Here is a 20,960-nt window from a genome sequence, read left to right as displayed (position 1 = left end):
AAGGACGCGGCGAGGCTCGGCGCAAGGGTCGGGAGGAGGCCCGCCTGCTGAGTAGTCGATTCATGTACTAATTGGCGAACAGCCTCGGCGCAATGGGCCGGGAGGAGGCCCGCCGCCGCCGGAAGCGCGGCGCCCATGATGCCCCGGTCGTTGAGGCAGATAGCGAGGCTCGCCGAGACGAAGGGGAGCAGGAGCCTAATCTCCCGTAATCTCCCGGGGCGTCGTCTCGCGGGTCTTCTCGGGGCGCGCAGGGACACCAGAACGAGGGGAGCAGCCGCCCGTTGACGATCTGCGCGGCGAGGATCACCTAACAGAGAAGCACGCGATCGTACTTCTTTTGTGGGAGCCGAGTTGCGAGGCGAGCCGAGGACCACCCCCATCGTCGGCAGCCGCAGCAGCGACGGTACCATCCCGAGCAAGACGATGGCGCACTGCAGGCACGCGCGGCCGCCCGTCGCCCACGACGCGCCTATAGTAGGGTAAGGTAAGGTAAGGTAAACTTCTCCACACACACGAGGTGGTGGGGCAAGGGGGGGGGAAGCCCTCGCGTCTCCACGTCTGACGACAGGAGCCCCACGGCATTTAAAGTGCAAGGCCCAGTGCGCGTGGGTGAGCGGTGTGTGTGTGTGTGTGTGTCTAAGTATACTACAGGCGGTGTGCCAGTAAGTAGTTGTCTCTCGATAGTAACGATAGTCTCTTCCCTCGCCCCGGTCCCTAGGGGGTGTGGATCTAAGCAACGCCTCCTGGGTCGCTTGGGCGTGAGAGAAGGGGTTCCGTTCTTGGAGCGCGGAGGAGCTGCTTACTGCTTCTACTACCCTTGCTCGACTCGCCTCTCTTCTCTCCAGGCTGCGGCGTGGCCCTCCAGCCCAGCAAGTCCTCCACCGCGAGCGCCGAGCCGAGCGGCACCTGTTCACACCCTGCAGGCGTGTGAAGAGAGAGAGCAGCGGTTTCCTCGGCCGCGGCGAGGGCCGAGCCGAGCGGCGCCGTGAGTGCCGACGAGATTCCGGCGCCGTACAGCCCGACCGCGAAGCACGAGACGCCGGCGCTGCCGCCGATGCGCTGCAGCACTTCTGCCAAATGGCGGAGCTCGAAGCTCGCCGTCTCGTCCGCCAGGTGCACCGGAGCAAACGTCGGGCTCGCCTTTAGATTGCCCGAGAGATACCCGAGCTTACCCGAGATTGCCCGAGATTGCCCGAGATTGCCCGAGATTGCCCGAGATTGCCCGAGATTGCCCGGGGCAAACGTCGGGCTCGCCTCTGCGCCGGCGGCGAGGATGAGCAGCGAGAGAAGGCCTGCACACGAAACAGAGCTCAAAACGGACTGCGAGGTGGCAGCGGCCAGAGGGACGAGCAGCGAGAGAAGACGCCCGTCAGCAGCGACGCGGCGGCGACGCCCTCGCGCATCGCCGCCACAGTGCCGCCCTTGGCGATGGCGGAGCCGAGCAGGAGGTTGAGCGGCACCGCCGTCGTGCCCATCAGTCCCAGGGCGTCGGGCACCGACTTGGGCGGGAAGGAGGGCACCAGGCCGCTGACGAAGCCCGGCTGCAGGCCACACGCCGCCACGACCGCGCCAAAGAGCACGGCGAGCATGAACGCCACCACGCCCAGCGCTGCCGAGACGGCGTCCGTGGACCCGGCGAGGAGGAGGGCGCAGCAGAGCGGCCCGTTGAGCCACAGGAAGGCGAGCCGGATGGCGCTCTCGTCCGTCAGCAGCTCGACGCCGGACGCGACGCCTGAAAAGATGTTGCACTCGTACGCCACGCTCCCCGCGAGCACAAACAGGGTGAGGGCATGCCTCGCAACCGCCTTTGCGCCGCTGGGCGAGAGATCCCGGATAGCCTGCCCAAGCGAGCGCTTTCCCTCGATCGTGAGCCTCCCCGCCGCGTCCTGCAACGACCACGCTACGGCGACGGCGACGGCGACGCACCAGACAAGCCGGTGGCCGTAGTCGGCGCCCGCCTTTGCGCACATCGCCACGCTGCCCGGGCCGATGGTCGATGCCGTCAGCACGCAGTACTTGAGAATGTTGCGCGTGCGAGCCGTCATGAAGCCGGGGCAGTCGAAGCGCTGAAAAAAAGAATTCGCCTCCCCCGAGTGTGTGTGTGTGTGTGTGTGTGGCATGAAGGTTGCAGCGAGAATCGGCGAGAGACTGCGAAGAGAGATAGGAAGAGGCAGACTCCCTAGGGTGGGCGACGGATAGCGCACCACACACCTCTCCTTAAAATCCCTGTGTGGTGGCGGCGTGCCGTCCTCCCATCCCTCCCTTGGGTTGTCTGTTTTCTTTCTTTCTTTCTGTGTGTGTGTGTGTGTTTGAGGGATGGGAATGGAACACGCGTACACGTACGCAGCGGCGGCGCTGATCGATCAAGTGGACCGGGCCCTCAGCGCGGTGGAAGGGGAACCAGCGAGGGTGGCCGTAGGCGTGTGGGACGGTGCACGCTGGGGCTCGGTCCCCGAGTGCGCTGGCCTCGCGTCTCGAGGGGGGAGGACGGCTCGTAACTGAGGTTCGCCGTCAGAGACAGTCGTCCTCCCCTCCCTCCGACGTCCTCTACGAGGGGGGGACTCCGAACGGCCGAGCATGCCCTCGCATGCCGGACAACTAGGTAGGTCATAGACCTCCCCCCCTCTCCGAGGGCAGAGGCTGCCGCCTCTCGGATACTCGGCCATTCCAACGGCCAGGCCGCTCGCTTAAGGCTGACTGGCTAGACGAGCGGTCTACCTCCAACGGGGCGGTCTGGATCACGGGGGATGACATCCTGCCTCCCGGCACGCCGGGAGGAGGTGGGTGCTCCGCCGCCGGACCGCCCCCTCCACCACCCTCGCCCAGGGATCTACAACGCTGTCTTAAGGTCCGACAGGTTCGGCACCGGGCACCGCCTCGGTATACAAAATGCGCCTGCGGGCGGACCCTTACAGATCACAGATCACATGGCGCTGTGCGCTGGTCTTCACACCCGACCGGTGCGGCACGACAACTTAGGCCAGCGGTCTTTGTGACACATATGCTGCCGCCATCGCTGCCGCCCGCCGAGTGTCCACCCGGCAGTGCTGCGTCAGAGTACTGTGGCAGCGCAGAGGGCGGCGCCTACGTCTTCTCAATCTTTGGCCTGTGCGGCCCGCGGCACCAGGCGCAGCTGCTCACGGCGGCTCGGCTGCTTCAGCAGACTCAGCCCGCCTTTCCGCTCGCGGCGATGCTGTCGCCGACGTGCCACCGCAACGCCACGTTCCGCGCGATCCTGGTCGGCGAGTCGGTCACGCCACTCTGCGTGCAGCGCTTCGCAAACGTGCGCTGCCGCGGCGACAAGCAGCTGCGGGACGAGGGGAGGAGCGACTACCTTGGGTACTCCACCTTTGACGAGCACTGGACCAAGCTCAACGTGCTCAATCTGACGGGACTGCGCGGCGCGCTCCATGTTTCTCCGGGCGTGGTTCCTCACCCCAGGATTGACTCCAAGTCTTAACACTGGCCACAGGCGCGCTCTACCTCGACTCAGACGTTGTGGTGCGACGAAACCTAGACCTGTAGCGTCTCGGAGAATCTCGGGGGGGAGTGAGAATCTCGTCCAGGTGCGGCGAAACCTAGACCACGTCCTCCGATCGCTGCTCTCGTCGCCGCACCTCTCGGAGATCCGCACGCCGCAGGGACGGTTCCTAGACACCTCCTAGACACTTCCTAGACACTTCCTAGACACTTCGGTTCCGCGATTCTTCCCGAGACCTCTCCTCCTCCGATGAGTGAGTCGAACGGGGTCAAGTAGGCTGCCTCCAGGCCGAGCTCGCCCATCGCTTCTTCAACACCGGTGATTCCGCGGCCCGGCCCGACGCGCCCCGCCGTCGGCCTAATTCGTCAGAGATGGATTTCCTTCATTAGGTGTGTGGGCGGTCCGGCCCGACGCGACCGTCTTCGGCGCCTTGGTGCGCCTAGGAGCCCTCTAGGAACCTTCTAGGAACCTTCTAGGAACCTTCCGGGAACCTTCCGGGAACGTCTTCGGCGCCTTGGTGCGCCGGCTACTCGCGGGCCGCTCCTAAGTCACTAGTTCAGCGCTTCACTGGAAGATCTGACTGACTGACTGCGCTTCACCGAACTTTTTCCTTAGGTGCGCTGGCTGCTCGCGGGTCATTCAGCGTGCTGGGACGGCGACCAGAGCGCGGCGTGGGCTTCAGCATGAGACAGCGCTGATGCCGACACGAGTCGTGCTACCAACAGGCGACCAGAGCGCGGCGATGGGCTTCCTCCATGTCGGAGGGCCGGGCAGGCGAGCACCTTCCGAGGCACTTCCGAGACACCTCTGAGACACCCCCGAGGCACTTCCGAGACACTTCTGAGGCACTGCTGAGACACTTCTGAGGCACTTCCGAGACACTTCCGAGACACTTCCGAGGCACTTCTGAGACACTTCCGAGACACTTCTGAGGCACTGCTGAGGCACTTCCGAGGCACCTCCGAGGCACCTCCGAGGCACCTCCGAGGCACTTCCGAGGCACTTTCGAGGTACTTCCGAGGCACTTCGGAGACACCTCCGTCGGCGGGCCGCGCAGGGTCCAGAGAGCGAACGTGTCGCTGCTGCACGCTGGCTACAACCTCAAGGCGGACCAGGGGCCGGCGAGACATGACCCGCGGCGGCGGCGGCTCGGCGAGGCGTTGCCCACGCCTCACGGGACGGGTCGCTTGCGGACTAGGCGAGCTGCTTGGGGAAGCTGCATCTCAACGAGAGCGAGGTGCACGCGGTGCACTTCTCGGGCAACGAGAAGCCCTTCGTGAGCAGGAGGGGCAAGGACCCGCTCTGGCACATGGCGCGCAACGCCTACATCGGCGCCTTCTCGCACTGGGCGGCGCGGATTGGCGGACTGAGCGTGTGCGTTGGCCCGCGGCAGAGCCACGCGAAGGGCTGTTACGAGCCGGCGGCGAACGAGAGCGCGTGGTCGCGCCGGACAGACACTGCGAGGAAGAGGTCGTGGTCGTGACGCGGTCTCTCGTCTGTACGCGCGCTAGTCTGGAGTCTGCCCTGGCTGACAGTATGGAGTCGGGGGCTTGCCGGTTGATGGCAGTTAGCCGAACATCCGCGATGCCCCCCAAAATATGTTTATACTACCTCGGCGCTCACGGACTAGGTCCAGCCCTGCCAAGCGGGGTGGCACGGGTTGTGACATTTGGCGATTCCGCGGCTTACGGCTTTACTGGGCCCCTGAGCCGCTCCCCGTGTGCGATTCTTGTGGCCCAGGCATGGGGTACTGTCTACTGATAGTAAACGGTTCAGAAAGCTAGGCGACGCAGGTCCATCAGCAGGGCTCATCCAATGCGAGCGCACATTGTGCGTAGCCGCGGGCAGGTGGCAGTGCACAGCCGCACACCGGCTGTGGCGGCTCGAATGCCCCCGGCAGCAATGCTGGTCATTAACTTGCGTATTGGGGCCGCAGCAGACTGCTGCTGTGGCAGCAGCAGCAACCTGCTGCTGCCTGATTCAGTCAAGCCAGCGGTGCAGCGAGGCGTGCAGAATTCGCGCGGTTTGGTACCTCCTGAGGCTGAGCGCGTTCAGACCCGGTGACCGGAGTTGGATGGTTCGATGGACCTCGCCGAGGCAGCTCCATCGAACCACCCATGGCCGGACGGCGGAGCGTGAGGTGGCGAGCGGAGAGATGTACCGCGCAAGACAAGAAAAACAAGGATCCTATGGATGTCACTGGTGCCGCTGCTTGGCCGCCGCGCTCGCACTCGCTCCTCTCAATGACATCTCGTGAGGCCGCAACGGTCTGCGAGATCCTTTCGCCCAGCGCGTCCACCACAGAGTTCTCCCAGTCATGTGCCCAAATGCGCCCGCCGTTTTTCGTCGTACCCCCCCTCGAAACCCGCCGACTTTGATGGGGTCCGGTTCAACCTCACTCTCATCTTATCTATTACAGACACAAAACGTCAGATCTGTGCCACCCTGGGCTGGACCTAGTCCGCGGGGGCTGCGGCATCGGAGTCTTTCACCGGTGTCTCGCGTGTCTCGCGTGTCCGGCCAGGGGCGTTAATCAAAAACCTAAATTTCGATCGCGCCAGTGCCTTGCTTCCATTCTGTGACACCTCCAAGGTTGTTGTCATGTGTCAAATCTGGCATCCGCTCACCGATCAGGCATCAGCGCTCGGCTTTTGAGACTTTTTGTTCATCAGTTCATGTGAGACTGAGAGACAAACGACAGGAAGTGACGGCGTCGGAAGGATCATGGCGCAAGCACAAGGGTCCGATTTCGCTCAAAGTTGGCCTTGAATTTTCTTACGTCGGCGCAGTCGAAGCGCCACACCTGGCGCGGCGTCGAGTCCGCGTAGACGGGCGCCGGGGTGCTCTCGACGTGCACCTGATCGGGCGAAAGGAGGAGAGAAGCTGCGTCTACCGCCAAGCAGGAGCATTGGCTGCGGCTGCGGCTGTACCGAGGAGCAGATGCACGTGCGGCGCAGGAGCGTCTTGTTGTAGCAGCGGCGAGTGAAGCGCCGCGGCGGCGGGCTGCCGCTGGCGTCGCACAGCTTGATCACCTTGTCCTCCCACCCGAAGCCCCTCCGCTTCCACGTCTCCGCCGGCGCACCGCGTGCATTCTTCAGCCGCACGATGTCAGCGCGCCGCGCTGCCAGGAAGGCGGCGTCGTACAGACCCATGGAGGAGGAGGGGTAGTACCGCGTCAGAGGCAGCGCGCAAGTCGGCAGCCGGTCGCACCAGTGCGTGACGTTTGGCCAGAATCCGCGGCCAACCTCGGCCGTGTCGTGCAGGTAGAACCACTGCCTAGTTAGCTAGTCAGGAAGGTGAAGGAGGATTAGGCTCGGACTGGACTCCGGCGCGGTATGGGTGGACGCAGACTGCCTCACGCCTCCAAATAGGAGCGGGTTCTCGACAATGTGGACCATCGCAGAAAAATCGATCGAGTTGTGAGGCACCGCGTAGTAGCGGACGCCGTCGCCGTCGCGCCGCACGACGCCGCTGTCCCCGCCTCCTTCGCCGTAGCCTCGTCCAGCGAGAAACACGTGCACCTATTGACGAGAGCTGGCTGCGTCATCGCCGGTGCCCGGCGCCGCCTCAGCCACGCGGAGTCCGCGCCTGGTCCATCGGAACCCCAGAGCGGCGTAGCGACGCGAGCAGCCACTCACGCGGAGCGGCGTACGCGTCGAGGGAGTTGACGGCAACCGCAGTGGTGCTGCAGCCGGGGCGCATTGGTGCCAGTCGGCCTGGCGTGAAGGCAACGACGGGCGCCTGCCACAAAAATCAAATCCAAGAAAATACTCCGCGAAGAAGCACAGCCGAAATCCAAGGAGCCGATCGCTTTCCGTGCGGTGCCAGCCGCAGAACCGGATCGATCGCTTGAGCCCCGCAAGCGCGCCGGACAGCAGCTCAGCTGCTGCGTTCGATTGTCCGCCGGCGACTCGGAGGCCGTAACGTCGGACCACACGACGAAACATGCTCGTCGGACTAGTGATCCTTCCCGTGGCGAGCGAGATGGTCGCCTCTGTTCGACACGTGCTCTAAAGCCAACCGATCTGGACAGCTCAGCGCGAACTGTCTCGAGCTCCCGCTCAAGCGACAACATGCATCAGCTCACCGTGCAGGCGCCAAGTTTCGAGCTTACAGGCCAAGACACGCTCTGAACATCATCCGCAAAACTCCACCATAAAGAATAGGTAGGTAGGTAGAAAGGTGAAGAACAGCCAGGCTCGGACTGGACACCAACGCGGTATGGGTGGACGCGGGACAGATGATGACGACACGCATTTTATTACAACAAGGATACCCATCACTGAGCCGACAATGCTATGGGTAGCCCCAGGGTGGCGCCCACCCCCATACCCTCAGGCACTTGCCTGCGCCCTGCCCGCGCACGCCGCGCACGCGCGCGCACGCCCGCGCACGCCGCGCACGCGCGCGCACGCCCGCGCACGCCGCGCACGCGCGCGCACGCCCGCGCACGCCGCGCACGCGCGCGCGCACGCCCGCGCACGTGCGCGCACGTGGCACTACGCCCGCGCACGTGCGCGCCCGCCCGCGCACGTGCGCGCACGCCCCGCGCACGCCCGCGCACGCCCGCGCACGCCCGCGCACGCCCGCGCACGTCCGCGCACGCCGCACTACGCGGCACTGCCCAGGTTCCCTCACGCTCAGATTCCCTCACACTCAGATTCCCTCACGCTCAGATTCCGTGCAAGGGGGTGCCGAGTATGCCGCAGGCCGGGATGGAGTGAGATCTTGCGGGGCAGGGCGTGGGCTAGTGCGCGAGGGCGCAGGCAAGTGCCCGAGGGCATGGGGGTGGGCGCCACCCTGGGGCTACCCGTAGCATTGTCGGCTCAGTGATGGGTATCCCAAAACTCCCTCGCATAAAGAAATTCTGCGCATCTTTCTGGCGGCATGAGCGGCGCCATCCTCCCTACCCGCCTCGCCGACCTGGCTCGGGGCGACCTGGCCTGGCTGCGCGCCTTCCTCTCCGGGCAGGGGACGCGCGGCACGTCGCTCGCGGCCCAGCTCGACGCGCGGCAAAACACCGTCACGCAGGACACGCTGCTGACCTGGGCCGCTCGTCACGGGCAGGCCGAGGCGGCGCGGCTGCTGCTCGAGGGCGGCGCGAGCGTCGGGGCGACGACTGGCGGCGGCGCTTCCGCGCTGTATACCGCGTGCCAGCAGGGGCAGATTGAGTGCGCCCGGCTGCTCCTCGAGGCTGGCGCGGCGACCGATCACGCAGACGCTGAAGGCTTCACGCCGCTGTACGCCGCGAGCTTCAACGGCGATATCGAATGCGTTCGGCTGCTTCTCGAGGCGAGCGCGGCGGTCAACCACGCCAAGGACGGCGGCGCCACGCCGCTGATCATCGCGTGCCACAAGGGCCACCTCGAGATCGCCCGGCTGCTGCGCGACGCTGGCGCGGCCGTCAACCAGGCCGAGGAGAGCGGCGTCACGCCACTGCTCGTTGCGAGCCAGGAAGGCCAGCTTGAGTGCGTCCGGCTGCTCCTCGAGGCTGGCGCGGCGATCGACCAGGCCGATGAGCAGGGCGCCACGCCGCTGTTCCCTGCGTGCCAGAACGGGCACCTCGAGATCGCCCGGCTGCTCCTCGAGGCTGGCGCGGCGGTAAGCCAAGCCAGAAGCGACGGCGCCACGCCGCTGTTCGCGGCGTGCTACCAGGGCCACCTCGAGGTCGCCAAGCTCCTCTCCTCCTACGGCGCCTCCCGCGCCGCTACGCCCTTCGGCACGCCCGAGGAGGCCGCAAACCGCGAAGGCCACGCCGACCTCGCCGCCTGGCTGGTCGCCAGCCGCGGCTGGACGCCGCTCCAGCACCTCGAGGCGTGCCCGAGACTAGCGGCCGAAGGCGTGAGTGCATTGTCCTCACGCCCATTGCCCCTCTTCCGCAGGCGCTCACCGTCGAGCGTGCGCGGGCGCTGCTGCGCGGCGGCGCTGACCCGCTCGCCGGCGCGCCTTCTGCCCTCGAGCGGGCGCGCGTCCTCTGCTCGTGGGGCGAGTCGGATCCGACCGCTGCGGCCGTCGGTTCCACAGTCGTGATCCGCTCTCTCGTCTCGCGGCCCTCGATGAACGGCAAGGTCGGCGTCGTCGTCTCCGCCAACGCTTCGACGGGACGCTTCGGCGTGCGCGTGGCGGGCGAGGCCAAGGCACTCGCACTGAGGCGCGCAATGCAATGGTCTCTCCCCGACTCGCCGGATCCTCTCTTTGACACACCTCTGCCCTCCCTCAGGCCGGCCAACCTGCAGCCAGCGGCCGAGGCGGGGGAGGTGGGCAGGCTCATCCTCAAGGCGGCGGAGTGGTCGCCGCAGTCGCACGAGCTCTTCCCGGAGCCGGCTCGCAAGTGGGCGGTCGAGGTGATGCGGCTGGGCTACCTGGTCGCCTGGGACGAGGAGCGCTTCGAGGGCCGCGAGGGAGCGGCTCCAGAGCTGGCGGACGTCTGGCGCGGCTTTGTCCTGCCAAGGGTGGTGGTGCGATGACTTCTCGTTCCGCACGGGGTTTTCAGTGAGAGGGCTAAACCCCCATTCTTGCCGTTGCCCCTGTGCGGTCGCGTCTCTTTGAGCTTTCCTTTCTTTTCTCTCGCCGTCGCCCCCGCGCGGTGGCGAGCACGATCTGGAAGGTGCTGCCATCGGTCGGTGTGTCCTTTGTGGACGGTTTTCTTTGAGGACGGTTTCTCGGGCGTACACGCGGTACGGCTCCTTTTTTGTGCGCGCGAGGGCTATGTTTGACGGACCTGCATTTCGGAAGTTTACGCGAACCTTCCCACACCTGTACCTGTGAATGAAGAGAGGCGCGCGAACTCGAGGTCCAGGGGACGCCCAATGTGAGCTCAGAGCCCTTGGTCAGGGCGGTGTTTCCTCGGGGTGGCGCAGCGGACACAGCTGCCTCGCCCTCGCCCTGCCCGCCCTCGGTCACCTGCCGGCGCCCGCCTCGCAGCGGCGCGTCACGGGGTTGAAGAAGGTTCCTAGAAGGTTCCCAGAAGGCTCGCAGGAGGCTCCTAGAGGGCCCCTAGAAGGGTTGAAGGAGGTGCCGGCGTCGCAGCCGACGACCTGCCGCCGCCTCCGCGCCTTGCCGCCGCCGCCAGCTTGCCCTCCCACAAGCGACGGCCCCTGCGCGATGGCGCCGCTCGCGTCCACAAACGCCTGTTCACAGCTGCAGGCGTGAAGGGGCGCTGCTCACACCGCCGCAGGCAGGAGAGTAGGGCCGAGGGCGCCTCGCCGCCCTCCTCCGGCAGCCGGTTGGTGGCGATGGAGGGGGCGGCGCTGCCTCCGGGCAGCGCCCGCTTGCGCGCCTAGCCAAAGCAGAGTCAAGGAGGCGGCTCAGAGGCTGCTGACGCCGCCGCCGCCGCCCCCGCCGCGCTCGCCTCCGCCTCCCTTCCCGCGGCCTGGGCGGACGCGTCCCGGATCATCAGCCTCCCGCACGCGTCGTGGCACTTCTCGAGATGGCACTGCGCCTGGTGACTCACTGTCGACGGGTGGGGGACCACTCTTGCGTCGGCGGTCCTCGATGGCGCACTGCGCCAGATGTGCTTTGGAGCCGAGCGCCACGTAGATCCCTGTTCACCGCTGGAGGCGTGAAGAGCCGCTGTTCACACCACGCTCTCCACACCTCAGCGCCACGTCGACTCCTCCGCCGCAATGCCGCGCCACGTTGTGGGTGAAGACGCTCTTAGACGCCTCGAGGCCGCCTAGAAAGAAAGCAGAAGCCCCGCTTCTGTGCCTAGACAGAACAGAAGACGCGCTTGACGCGCGAGGCCGGCTGGCGCGGGCACGGGTGACGGGGAATGATTGACTGTTCGAGACGGCGCTCTTGGACACAGCGAGGCCGCGGAAAAAGGCCGACACAGCCATCTCGGGCGATCTCGGGCGATCTCGGGCGATCTCGGGCGATCTCGGGCGATCTCGGGCGATCTCGGGTCATCTCGGGTCATCTCGAGGTCATCTCGAGGTCATCTCGAGGTCACCTCGGGTCACCTCGGGTCACCTCGGGTCATCTCGGGTCATCTCGGGTCACCTCGGGTCATCTCGGGTCATCTCGGGTCATCTCGGGTCATCTCGGGTCATCTCGGGTCATCTCGGGTCACCTCGGGTCATCTCGGATCATCTCGGGTCATCTCGGGTCATCTCGGGTCATCTCGGGTCATCTCGGGTCATCTCGGGTCATCTCGGGTCATCTCGGGTCATCTCGGGTCATCTCGGGTCACCTCGGGTCATCTCGGGTCATCTCGGGTCACCTCGGGTCATCTCGGGTCACCTCGGGTCATCTCGGGTCATCTCGGGTCATCTCGAGGTCATCTCGGGTCATCTCGGGTCATCTCGGGTCACCTCGGGTCATCTCGGGTCATCTCGGGTCATCTCGGGTCATCTCGGGTCATCTCGGGTCATCTCGGGTCATCTCGGCTCATCTCGGCTCATCTCGGGTCATCTCGGGTCATCTCGGGTAATCTCGGGAGATCTCGGGAGATCTCGGGCGATCTCGGGCGATCTCGGGCGATCTCGGGTCATCTCGGGCGATCTCGGGCGATCTCGGGCGATCTCGGGTCATCTCGGGCGATCTCGGGCGATCTCGGGTCATCTCGGGTCATCTCGGGTCATCTCGGGTCATCTCGGGTCATCTCGCCGCCTTCGCTTGCGAGCGCCCCCCCGTTGACGGCCTTGCAGTTCCGCATCGCAACGTTCTGCAGCAGGATGCGGTCGAGGTATGGCCGAGGCACAGCCGAGGTCCAGCCGAGGAACAGCCGAGATACAGCCGAGATACAGCCGAAGTATAGCCGAGATACAGCCGAGATGCAGCCGAAATATAGCCGAGGAACAGCCGAGATGCAGCCGAAGTATAGCCGAGGTCCAGCCGAGATACAGCCGAGGTGCAACCGAGAGAGAGCGCCTGCAGCACCAGCGCCCCAAGGCTGTTGACGCAGCCGCCGGCGCCCGCGCGCGCGTCGGCGTCCAGCAGCTGATCTGCGCTGCCTACGTGCCGGGTACACCCCCCCTCAGGGGCAGGAGAAGGCGGTGTTGCGCAGAGCAGCGCGTGAATCTGCGGGAGGACGCGTGCGGCGTTGAGTACCGCGGAAACGGCCGAGTACGGCGGAGTGCGTGTCCTCTCGAGCGCTGGCAAGAGCGCGTCTTCCGCCTCTGGGCTCCGTGCTGCTAGATATGGGGGGGGGGGGAGGGGGGAGATGCGGGCAGATCTTCCGCTTCTAGGCTGCGATGCCGCGCTCGAACTGGAGTGTGTTCAGGTGCACCTCTGAGCCGGCGCCTGTGCGCAGGAGATCGCAACCTCGGGAGCTGTTTGTGAGCTGTGAGCTGTGCATCCAGCAGCCCGGCCCCAGTAGTACGTACGGCCGGTGGCGGCGCGCCTCGTGTCGGCTCCCGAGCCAGTCGTGCGCAGCGAGTGTGTGGAGTGTGTGCGTGTGGCTCCGCGCTGGGAGAGGCGTGTAGCGCTGACTGGCTGCCTGTGCGGAGGATCTGAACAGCGCCTCCGCCGTCGAGAATTGTGCCGACGGGGCTGCTCAGCCCTGCGGCCTGCGAGAGATAGCCGAGGTATGGCCGAGAGACAGCCGAGGTATAGCCGAGAGATAGCCGAGATGTGCCGCCGCGGCGACTGCACACACCTTCTCTGCGCTGGCGGCGAGGTTCGGCTTCGTCGCGAGCTCGCCTCCGCCGACGATGCCTAGTTGTCGACTCTTGACTAATGATTGACTATTCATTCTCAACAGCCTCCGCCGACGATAGTTGCTCAGCTCCGAACTAACTCTCTCACAATGTAATTACTCATTATTGACGGCACGAGCTCGCCTCCGCCGGCGATGCCGCCTCCGTCGTCCGCCGAGCCGGCGTCGGGCTCCGGCGGAGGCGCCGAGCCGACGATCTGCAGCCGGCCCGTCGCCTCTGGCAGCGAGCTCTGCAAGCGGATCCTCCCGGCCGCCACGAGGACCGTGACCGAGGTGCTCGGGCTCATCGTGTTTGCGAGCTCGATCGCCGCGCGGAGCGTGCAGTCGTTGCGCCCGTCGAGGCTGGACGGCGGCGGCAGGCCCGCCGACTGGGCCCACGTCACCGCGACGCACGTGCCGCCCGCGTCGCCCACGCTGCCCGCTAAGATCAGCACGGCGCGCGACGAGGAGAGCTGCGTCAGACCAGAGGGCTGCAGCGTCACCGACTCGGCGCCAGCGCTCGCCGCGAGAGCCAGCACTAGCAGCGGCAGGCGGAGCGTGGCGCGAGTGGGCCGGGGTTGGCCTCTTCTCACGACTTCAGTCCTCGGGGCGACGCTGCTCGCGCTCGCTGCACCCATGCAGTGCGGGGCAACGCCGTTTTGATGTGCAAGCGCCGACACACCAAGTTCACAGAAAAAGAATTTTCGGGAGAGGTGTGTCTTCTTTTTGCTTGGGGCGGACAGCATGATGAAATTCTGGAAAAACCTGACCGGCCCCTGCGGTGCCCCTACCTACCTACCTACCTACCTACCCTACTTATGAGATTATTATATATTATTATTTTGTTTTTGTACTTATGGGAAACTAAAAAAGAAATCACCGGATGGTGAAGGTGGGGTACTATACCAACTAGAGTGATGGTTGGTGGTACTCTCCTGCATCCACAGTCCTTCTTGTGACATGGGAGGCCACTCTCAAGCCCTACAAGCATCAGATAACCCATTTGGGGAGGGTTGACATCGTGATTTCCGCGGAAAATTTCTTTTTCTCGAGAGCTCGGAAGTTGGTGTAGCGCCCCCGGGATTTCAGCGAGAGGGAGGCGTTGAAGTACACAATGTCCGCTTCGCTAAGCCTGTCGACGCGCCACGGGTGCGACGCAAGACTCTGTGCGATCCAGTGGTGAGAGGCGTGCTGAGATCTGTTGTTGGGGTCGTTCTCCGCCACCTGGGCCTGCATCACATAGATGCTGCACGTCGATGCTGCGATTAGGCTGCGGACGCTGTCAAAGCCGGGCCGCAGCGGTGTCGCCGTCGCGTTTACTCGCGGCCAGAGGTTCGCGCCATGGATCTGCCGTTTCGTGTTTGCACGCAGCCCTCTCCCATGTAGATTGCCAGCATCACCATGAGGGGAGACTTCGGGCAGGCTGCGGGCGGCGCCGCCGCCGGAGATGGGTAGGGCAGCTGCGGAGGCGGTCATCACGAGGAGCGCCGCAAGTGCCACCACCCGTGTATCGATCGAGATGGTGGTGGTCACCAGCTGGCCCGTCTGAGGCCTCCGCTTGACAACGACACTGACCCGCGAGCGGGCGTCACCGTCCGAGGTGTCTGTGCCTGAGCCAGGCTTGTCCGCATCGCCGCTCGAGGCGTCGGTGCCGGCGCCCTGCCTGTCCACCCGAAGGCTCACGCGTGGCAGGAAGGCGAGCCCAACTGGGTCACTCTCTCTCGTTCTTGTGCTGGTCACCTCAATCAGCCTTCTGCGGCGGCGAGGCTCGGGCGCGGTTTGGGCGCGCTGCACGGCGGGAGGCGTGGCTGAGGCTCCGCTCACGGCCTCCGCCGCCGAGCGGGCGCGCCGGCGAGGCCCCGCCAGCGGTGCGTCGTCGTCGTCGGCGACGGCTGGGGATGCCATATACGCATATGCTCCGGACGGAAGAGTTCGGCGTCGGCGAATGGGACGCACGCTGCACACGTTTGCCTATTTAATTAAGTAAATCGGCCGCGGCGGCCGGCAAGCGTGTACCGAGCTGGAGCCCAATAAAAGAAAATCTCCCGGCCGGGGTGGGGCGCGCGCGGGGGCGGCGGGTGTGCGGGATGTCTGTGGGCCCGAGAGCGATATGCCATGTGTCCGCCTTGTTTTGTTTCATAACATCGAAGGCTAGCTCAAAGAAAATACCGGATGAGTCGCGGGTTGCACACACGACGGGGACGGACGCTCTCACATCGGCATTGCAGCCACCTCGGAGCCGCACAGCAACCGCACTGCTCGGTGCCGGCCGACGCGGCAGCATCTGTCCCTGCACTCAGTTGCGCGGGGCTGCGCCATCCCTCTCGCGAGGTTATGCCAGATGCCAACGCGTGGCTGCCCCTCACTAAATTCCCGCCGTTACAGGGGTTCGCCGCGGCCGCCTCCTGCGAGGCGTCCCGGACTCCCCCGCTTGTCACAACCTTTGCCTACGGCCACCAACTCACGGCGGAGGCGTCGCACCGCTTCATGGGGACACTCCGGCTGGCCGGTTACAAAGGAGCGATCACTATCTTTGTGGGCGGGGACGCGTGGAGGACGGACGCGGAGCTCCAGGCGGCGTGGGCGCGCTATGGTGCTCGCCACAAGCCGATGGAGCCACTCCTTGGCGATGAAAGGGAGGCCCAGGGGAAGCGGCGGAACCTCTACGTTTGGATCCAGCGGCCGTGGCTTGCTGCGGGCGAATGCCGGCGGGGAGGGCACTGCCACTGCCTGATTGCGGACTTTCGCGACATCTACTTCCAAGCGGACCCGATGGCGCGCTACCCGCGCGGCTCTGACCTCGTCCTCTTCGGCGAGGCGCAGACCTATGGCCAGTCTGGGCACACGGGCCAGTGGATCAAGCGCTGCTTTGGGCACATGGCGCTGCGGAGGATGAAGAATGAGACGATCATCTGCGCTGGGACCATCGCCGGCACGCCGTGGGGGCTCAGCACGCTGGGTGCGCAGATGAACGCTACGTTCCATGAGCGGATGCACACCCTCAAGTGGCGCTCCCAGTCGGGATGTATCGATCAGGGTGTCATGGACTACCTCCTCTTCCGGTTGCGGCATACCACGCCGCTTATCAACCGAAGCGAGGCGTCGCCCTTCTGGTCACTGGCCGGCTCGACGACCATCCAGGAGCGCGGCCGCGGCGGGATGGTCAACACGGTCGGCAAGCTGATCACCGAAGGCTCGCTTCGGCTGGGCGAGGATGGCCTTGATGCAAGGGGGTTTGGGCATCTCGCCTGCATGCGGGGCCCAACAAGGGTGTAGCTCGGCTATAGGGCGGTCTCATCATGGAGGAGGACCGGGTCACGCCCTCGGCGCTGATCCACCAGTACGATCGTCCAGCGAAGGACAGCAGACTGCCGCAGCAGATCGGTGCGTCGTTGCCATCGTTGGCCATGCTTTACACTCACACACCCCTCTCCACATAGACAGGACACTGGGACACGGCGCAGGCAGCAGATCGCAGTTGCTGACGGTGCTATCGCCCTTGCCACGGCAGAAACGCTCGTCCAGAACCTCACCCACCGGGCCAACGCCACCGAGTTCCGTGTGCTTCCCAAGGCGGTGGTGCGTGGGTGGCGGCTGACCAATGCGCCTTTTGGGCTTTGATGACCGAGTACGCCGCGGCAGGGCGCCATAAGCATAACAAGTTGGAACGGTCTCCCGGCGGGAATCGTCCGCCTGTCTGCTGAGAGAGAGAGAGTTGTCTTTGTTAAATTCTTCGAAGTCTTCTGCTCATCGCGCCACAGACTTATTCACAGATCACAGCGAGCACAGCCACTTAGTCGTCGTGGGCGACCGCAGCACGAGGTGGAGGTGGTGGCAGCTCTAAAGACCGTTGGTTTGCGAGCCTACCCTGCTCCGCTGCGCCGCGCCCCCCCGCCAAACCGCACCCATCCCGCAGCATCGGCGGGGGCAGCGGGCCCTGTCGTCCGCCGGGCGAGCCTCTCCCGCAGGAGCTCCGCCTCCCGCTCCGCCGCTCCCGCCCGCGCCCACGCCTCGTCCAGCGAGCGCCGCCACTCCTCCTCCTCCGAAGTCAGCGCCGCCTGATCGCAGCGACGGCCGGTGAACGGACCGCCGTTCATGTCACGCCCTCGAGCAAGCAGAGAGGGCAGCCTCTGCGTCCAACGCCCGCGCCATCGCGATCCGCGCCTCCGCTTCGCGCGCCGCCACCAGCGCCAGCGCCTCCCCGACCTCCCCCTCTGCCCGCCGCCGCGCCGCCCCAGCCTCCGCCTCCGCCTCCGCCACCGCAGCGGCCGCCGCCGCCTCCGCGCCGCGCAAGTCGGCCGTCGCGGCGCTCGCCGCCGCCTCGGCCGCCCTGGCCGCCGCCTGGTGCCGCGCCACGAGCGCCTCTGTGACATCTCGGCTATATCTCGGCTGCATCTCGGCTGCATCTTTGTCCGCCGCCTGGTGCCGCGCCACGAGCTCGCGCGCCGCCGCCCGCACCGCCGCGTCGTCCTCGCCTGTGGACATGGCTCGGACATGTCATGGACAGGTCCTGGCCAAGGCCCGCACGGCCTCTCGGCAAGTCTCGGCTGCATCTCGTCTAATCTCGGCTGTATCTCGGCTAACTCTCGCCCCGCCGCCGCGTCTCGTCGCCGAGCAGAGCGACCGCCGCCTATCGGCACGTGCCGTGGACGCGTCGTGGACGCGTCGAGCGGTCATGTCGTGGACGTGCCGCGGCGCCCCCTTCAGCCAGCAACGCCAAAGGGTGCACTGCCGTCTCCGGCTACACCTCGGCTCGATCTCGGCACGATCTCGGCTAGATGTCGGCACGATCTCGCCTTGGCCGCCGTCTCCGCCTCGCCGTGCTCAGCCGCCGCGCCTGCGAACAAGCCCCGCCGAGTGTTTCCGTGAGACGGGTGCGTGGCGGCGTCGACGAGGCTCGCTATAAGGATGTCCGCGCCGGCAGCGTCGGCCCTCGCCTCGCGCAGCGCCGCCTACACGGTACATGTGCATGCACATGTCGCGGACGTGTCATGGACATGTGCATGACTTAGCTCGGCTACTCTCGTGCTACTCTCGGCTACTCTCCGACCAATCTCGTGCTCTGTCGTGCTTGCGAAACTCGTGTAAAGATCGGCTATTCTCGGCCTCTCGTGCTACTCTCGTGCTACTCTCGGCTAATCTCGTGCCAATCTAGTGCTACTCTCGGCTAAGCTCGAGCCAATCTCGTGCCAATCTCGTGCTACTCTCGACCTCGGCTGCGTGCCGCGCCGCGTTGGCGTCGGCGGCGACGGCGCACGCCTCGGCCAGCCTGCCCCCCACCTACACGGGACATGTCCCGGACGTGTCCGGGACATATGTCCTGGACAGCACGCCTCGCCCAGCCCGCCCCCCACCGCCGCCAGCTGCGCCCTCAGCGCCACCGCCTCGTCCCGCCCGCACGCGGCCGCCGCCTACACGGGGCGTGTCCCGGACGTGTCACGGACATGTCCTGTCGACAGCTTCCCGCGCGCGCGGCCGCCGCCGTCGCCGCCGCCGCCTCCGCTCGCGCCGCCTCCGCCTCGGCCGCGGAGGCGGCGGCGCGCGCCGCGGCCGCCTCCACCGCCGCCTCCGCCTCGCGCTGCACCGCCCTCAGCTGCAGCTCGCTGTCGACTGCGGCCTGCTCCTCCAGCAGCGCCTGGGCGGGATGCGTCGTGGACGCGTCACGATGTCACGTCGGCGACACGCCGCCACGCGTCATGGCGGCGAGAGGTCGCCGACTGAGAAGCTAGCGTCGCCTCGAGCCCTCGCACCTGCAGGGGCGAGGGGCAGGACAGGCCGAGGTCGGGCGAGCGTCTAAGCACAAGTCCCGACGCCGCAACAGCCGCACGCACCCCTCAGGAGCAGCGTCATCTCGGGCAATCTCGGGCAATCTCGGGCAACCTCGGGCAACCTCGGGCAACCTCGGGCAATCTCGGACAATCGCGGGTAATCTCGGGTAGTCTCGGGTAATCTCGGGCGCACGCCTGCTCCTGCAGAGCAGCGTGCGCCGCCGCCGCCGCCGCCGCCGCCCGCTCCGCCTCGCCCTCTGCCCGCCGCCGCCGCTCCCCCTCCGCCGCCGCCTCCCGCGCCGCCGTCAGCTCGGCCCGCAACGCCTCCGCCTCGCCGCGCAACCGCTCCCGCTCCGCCTCATCGCCAGTGCGGACCGACGCCGCGGCGCCCTCCGCCTCCGCCTGCCGCCGCTCCGCCTGCGCCTGCCGCCGCTCCGCCTGCGCCAGCGCCTCTCCCAATGAACTAAGCAAGAACGCATGGCACACGCAATGGAGGAGCGGCAGCGCCGCCTGCGCCAGCGCCTCCTCCGCCCGTCGCAGCCCGCCGGACGCAGCCTCAGCCGCCGCCTCAGCCGCCGCCTCCGCCGCAGCCTCCGCCGCAGCCTCCGCCGCAGCGTCCGCCGCCGCCTGTGGACTTGTCCAGGACATGTCCCGGGACAAATGTCGCGTGTCCTCAGCGCCGCGTCCGCCGCCGCCTCGATGGTAGCTGCGCGCTCGCTCTCCGCCGCCGCGCGCGCCTCCGCCTCCGCCGCCGCCGCCTCCGCCGCCGCCGCCGCCGCCTCGGCGCGCCTCAGCGCGTCGAGAGCTGCCGCCGCCCTCGCCTGTGGACATGCCTCGGGTGTCGTGGACGGGTCGTGGACGCTTCGAGAGCGGCCGCCGCCCTCTTCCTCGGATGCCGCCGCCGCAGCCTCGGCGGCAAGCAGCCGCTCGCTGCCGATCGCCGCGCGGGCCTCGGTCTCGGCCACCGCGGCGCGCGCCGTGTCCTAGGCGTGTCAGCGGGACGTGTCGTGGACGTGTCGTGGACGTGTCGCGGACGTGTCGTGAGCGTGTCGTCGACGTGTCGTCGACGTGTCGTGGACGTGTCGTCGACGTGTCGTGGACGTGTCGTGGACGTGTCCGGCACCTGGCCGAGCTCCGCGCCAGCCAGCGCCTCCTCGACTGCCCCGACGGCGGCGGCGGCGGCGGAGACGAGCGCGCGTGCCTCGGTTGCGACGCGGGCGAGCGGGTCGTCGGGCGGAGCGAGGGGTGAGGCGGGCGGAGCGAGGGGCGAGGCGGGGCCGCCCCCCTCCGACGCTCCGTGGCTCAGCTGCGCGCGAGCCGCCGTCAACTCGGCGGCGACGGCTGCGGCGCCGGCGCCCAGCCGCGCCTCCGCCTCCTTCCTCGCCGCCGCCGCCTCCTCCTTGGACGAGCGGGCGGCCGCCTGTGGGGGCATGTCCGCGCACGTGTCTCGGACGTGTCCTGGACGCCTCCCCCCCCCTGCACGAGCGAGCGGCCGCCGCGAACGCCGCTTCGACGCCGCTCTCCGCCGCCTCCGCGCGCGCCTCCGCCGCAGCCGCCCTCTCCCGCCCTGCCGCCGCCTCCTCCCGCGCCGCCGCGGCCTCCTCCTCCGCCGCCGCGGCCCGCTCTCGCGCCGCCGCCGCCTCCGTCGCCGCCTCCACTGCCGCGGCCCGCGCCTCCTCGAGCAGCGACTCCGCCGCGGCCGCCTCGCTCGCCGCCTCCGCCGCCAGCGCGGCGCGCGCCTCCGCCGCCTCCGCCTGCGCGCCACGCGCCGATCACTCTCGGCGACTCCCGGCTGTTGCTCAGCGATCACTCTCGGCACACTATCGGCCCTCGGCGGCTACTCTCTGCTACACCTCGGCTAACTCTCGGCCAAATCGCGGCCAAATCGCGGCTGCTCTCGAGCCTCTGCGAGGATGGCGCGTCCCTCGGCGGCGTGTGCCGCCCCCCGCGCCTGAGACGTCTCGCGGTGCGAGATTAGCCGAGATCGGGCGTAGCCGAGATGGATCGGTGAGTGCCCCCCGGGCGCCGCGGGGGGTGGATGGCGCAGTGCTGGTAGTCGTAGAGGGTGGACGGG

General features: G+C 67.1%; 4 protein-coding genes across 4 annotated transcripts; 2 read left to right on the top strand and 2 right to left on the bottom strand.

Moving 5' to 3' along the window:
* Window positions 1–8,263: 8,263 nt before the first annotated feature.
* EMIHUDRAFT_219778 (hypothetical protein) lies at window positions 8,264–9,948 on the top strand (the record flags this gene model as incomplete). Its single annotated transcript, XM_005758109.1, has 3 exons — window positions 8,264–8,269; window positions 9,364–9,647; window positions 9,702–9,948. 3 exons carry the CDS (start codon window positions 8,264–8,266, stop codon window positions 9,946–9,948), a joined length of 537 nt encoding a protein of 178 aa, XP_005758166.1.
* A 310-nt stretch (window positions 9,949–10,258) lies between these two features.
* EMIHUDRAFT_438869 (hypothetical protein) lies at window positions 10,259–13,778 on the bottom strand. The gene is made up of 12 exons (XM_005758108.1): window positions 13,264–13,778; window positions 13,080–13,138; window positions 12,921–12,990; window positions 12,680–12,724; window positions 12,353–12,435; window positions 12,092–12,146; window positions 11,097–11,156; window positions 10,990–11,024; window positions 10,833–10,922; window positions 10,683–10,760; window positions 10,500–10,611; window positions 10,259–10,433 (listed from the first exon to the last, which is right to left on the bottom strand). The coding sequence occupies exons 1-12, from the start codon at window positions 13,754–13,756 to the stop codon at window positions 10,381–10,383; spliced, it is 1,233 nt and encodes a 410-aa protein (XP_005758165.1). The 5' UTR covers window positions 13,757–13,778; the 3' UTR covers window positions 10,259–10,380.
* Window positions 13,779–15,452: 1,674 nt separating this feature from the next.
* On the top strand, window positions 15,453–16,394 carry EMIHUDRAFT_219775 (hypothetical protein; the record flags this gene model as incomplete). Its single annotated transcript, XM_005758107.1, has 1 exon — window positions 15,453–16,394. The coding sequence occupies one exon, from the start codon at window positions 15,453–15,455 to the stop codon at window positions 16,392–16,394; it is 942 nt and encodes a 313-aa protein (XP_005758164.1).
* A 997-nt stretch (window positions 16,395–17,391) lies between these two features.
* Window positions 17,392–20,318, bottom strand: EMIHUDRAFT_453596 (hypothetical protein; the record flags this gene model as incomplete). Its single annotated transcript, XM_005758106.1, has 7 exons — window positions 17,392–17,459; window positions 17,538–17,748; window positions 17,915–18,070; window positions 18,330–18,398; window positions 18,473–18,529; window positions 18,601–18,753; window positions 20,226–20,318. The coding sequence occupies 6 exons, from the start codon at window positions 20,316–20,318 to the stop codon at window positions 17,698–17,700; spliced, it is 579 nt and encodes a 192-aa protein (XP_005758163.1). The 3' UTR covers window positions 17,392–17,459; window positions 17,538–17,697.
* Window positions 20,319–20,960: the final 642 nt, after the last annotated feature.

The sequence above is a fragment of the Emiliania huxleyi genome, assembly GCF_000372725.1.
Source record: "Emiliania huxleyi CCMP1516 unplaced genomic scaffold EMIHUscaffold_88, whole genome shotgun sequence".
In the NCBI taxonomy this organism is placed as follows: domain Eukaryota; phylum Haptophyta; order Isochrysidales; family Noelaerhabdaceae; genus Emiliania; species Emiliania huxleyi.
This window is presented reverse-complemented; position numbering and strand designations above follow the sequence as displayed.